Here is a 1,963-nt window from a genome sequence, read left to right as displayed (position 1 = left end):
CTATACTTGGCAGACTTTTAACTAGTAATTATACATAGTTTCCATTAAAATAATAAGAAATTAATGCGAAATAATATACTTTTTAATTCTATTTTTAGTACTACTGGGAGCCACCTAGTGTGTGTCTCTCCTATATTTAACATTAGATGTGATTTTAAAGATACAAGGTATCCATCATGTCGCCTCAGAGTGGACAGTCGCTTGTGGAACTACGTCGCGTAGTTTGTGTGTCTATCTCTTTCATAAAGCGTTTGAAGTGATATATATAAAATCAATTATTGACTAGTCAATCCAAACTAAATAACATAACTAGATTATTATCCTTTGTATTCCGGAGGAAATACATAACCGACAATTCAAGGCAAAAGGAAGTAAACAATTTCTATGATTTGAAGTGTATCTGTAACAATTATGATACGTATATATAGTGACTCTCATTTCGACAATGGCCAGTTCGCCTTCAAACATGTTCAAGTTCTTCCATTTAGTCCTATATACAGCTGTTGCAGCTGCTGAAGGGCATAAGACCAACATTAATGGCGTAATGGATCGATTTATGGAACTAATAAATGACCACCAACGTGAATATGGTGTAACATCAGGACCCTTGCCGGAAATCCCATTGGTTTCAAAGGTAAGAGTTTCAATCGGATGGCCTTTCAATTTACAATTATTTCAACTATAAGACTATATCTTTCAGGTGAAGTATTACAATGCTGTATTCCTGGGCATAGACTCTATCCAGAGGACTGGCGACTGCTGGCAGGAGGTGAAAGGATCGGACGTTTCCTACGACATCCATTATGGATTCCGACTTATGGGTATAATGCTACCTTACCTTGAGGTTTACGGAAACAACATGTCTGCTTTCGCAAGTGTTCGAGACAACTCGGTCCACTTGGCGTTCACCATGCATCTGGGAGATGAGAAGTGTAACGTCACGCTCGACGAACTCCGCGTGGAGAGGATGGACAAGGTGGAGTTCAGAGCTTCAAGGCCAGAGTACGACGATTTGCACCTAGACGGATACTTTAAAATGATTGTGATTCCAAGATTGAATTCGATTATGGATTCACATTTGGACAAAATTGAAGCCTCTTTACAAGAGCTCTGCAAATTAAAACAATACCAAGATGACGCCGATCTCCAAGATGTTTTATCATTTTTCCACAATCAGTAGCATTGTTATGTAATATATAAATATTTTCAATTATAATATAATTTTATGTCATCAATTTTTAATAAATAATTTATAAAATTTAATCATTTATTACATTTCAGTTACAGCATATTTTATATATATACTTTATTTATTTTTTAACACTCAAAAAATTGTCGTTTTAACTGCTTGATCACCTGATCGAAAATTCATCTATAGTTTTAGTGAATGACTGATTACCCATGACATTATACCTCTACTGTAGTTTGCGCAACTGCAAAGATATTATGAGTTTTATAATTTTATATAAGAATTTGAAGTTAGAAGAACACGGTATCTGATGCCAGATATTAATATTTGCACTATTTCATGTACATATTTTAATGTCAGGCATGTAATAATCATATAATATATTGTAATAAATATATTACAGAAGCAATAAATATTACCATAGAATCTGCTGATCCACTAAAAGCAAACGTCTCACACGTAGCATTTCTCGATGGCGTTTAATAGCCCAGAGAGTTGACTTGCTGCAACCTGATAGACCAATGTACGAATTTCCCCCTCAGGAATCTCTCTTCTTGTGAGAAAAAATATATATATTAGATCAGTACAATCTAGTGCTATTTCTGGAAATGTATATTGACTTGTATTTCTCTTTGCCTCCCCTGGATCTCTCCTCTATCCTCAACCTTTTAATCCTTTCGTGAGGACCTACGGCTAGTTGCCGTAGGACTTACAATCCCCTTCACGATCGCTAAGCTCGTTATCCATAGATTGAAATTTCCATCCTTCGAGGAT

At 35.5% G+C, this 1,963-nt stretch overlaps 1 protein-coding gene across 1 annotated transcript; it reads left to right on the top strand.

Moving 5' to 3' along the window:
• The first annotated feature begins 464 nt into the window (after positions 1–464).
• LOC106680906 (uncharacterized) lies at positions 465–1,299 on the top strand. Its single transcript, XM_014420924.2, has 2 exons — positions 465–634; positions 701–1,299. The coding sequence occupies exons 1-2, from the start codon at positions 467–469 to the stop codon at positions 1,178–1,180; spliced, it is 648 nt and encodes a 215-aa protein (XP_014276410.2). The 5' UTR covers positions 465–466; the 3' UTR covers positions 1,181–1,299.
• The last annotated feature ends 664 nt before the right edge of the window (positions 1,300–1,963 follow it).

This window comes from Halyomorpha halys, unplaced genomic scaffold (genome assembly GCF_000696795.3).
Source record: "Halyomorpha halys isolate HHAL.00 unplaced genomic scaffold, Hhal_1.1 Scaffold299.1, whole genome shotgun sequence".
In the NCBI taxonomy this organism is placed as follows: Eukaryota; Metazoa; Arthropoda; class Insecta; order Hemiptera; family Pentatomidae; genus Halyomorpha; species Halyomorpha halys.
Note: the sequence above shows the minus strand (reverse complement) of the source record. Positions and strands in the feature narration are given on the sequence as shown.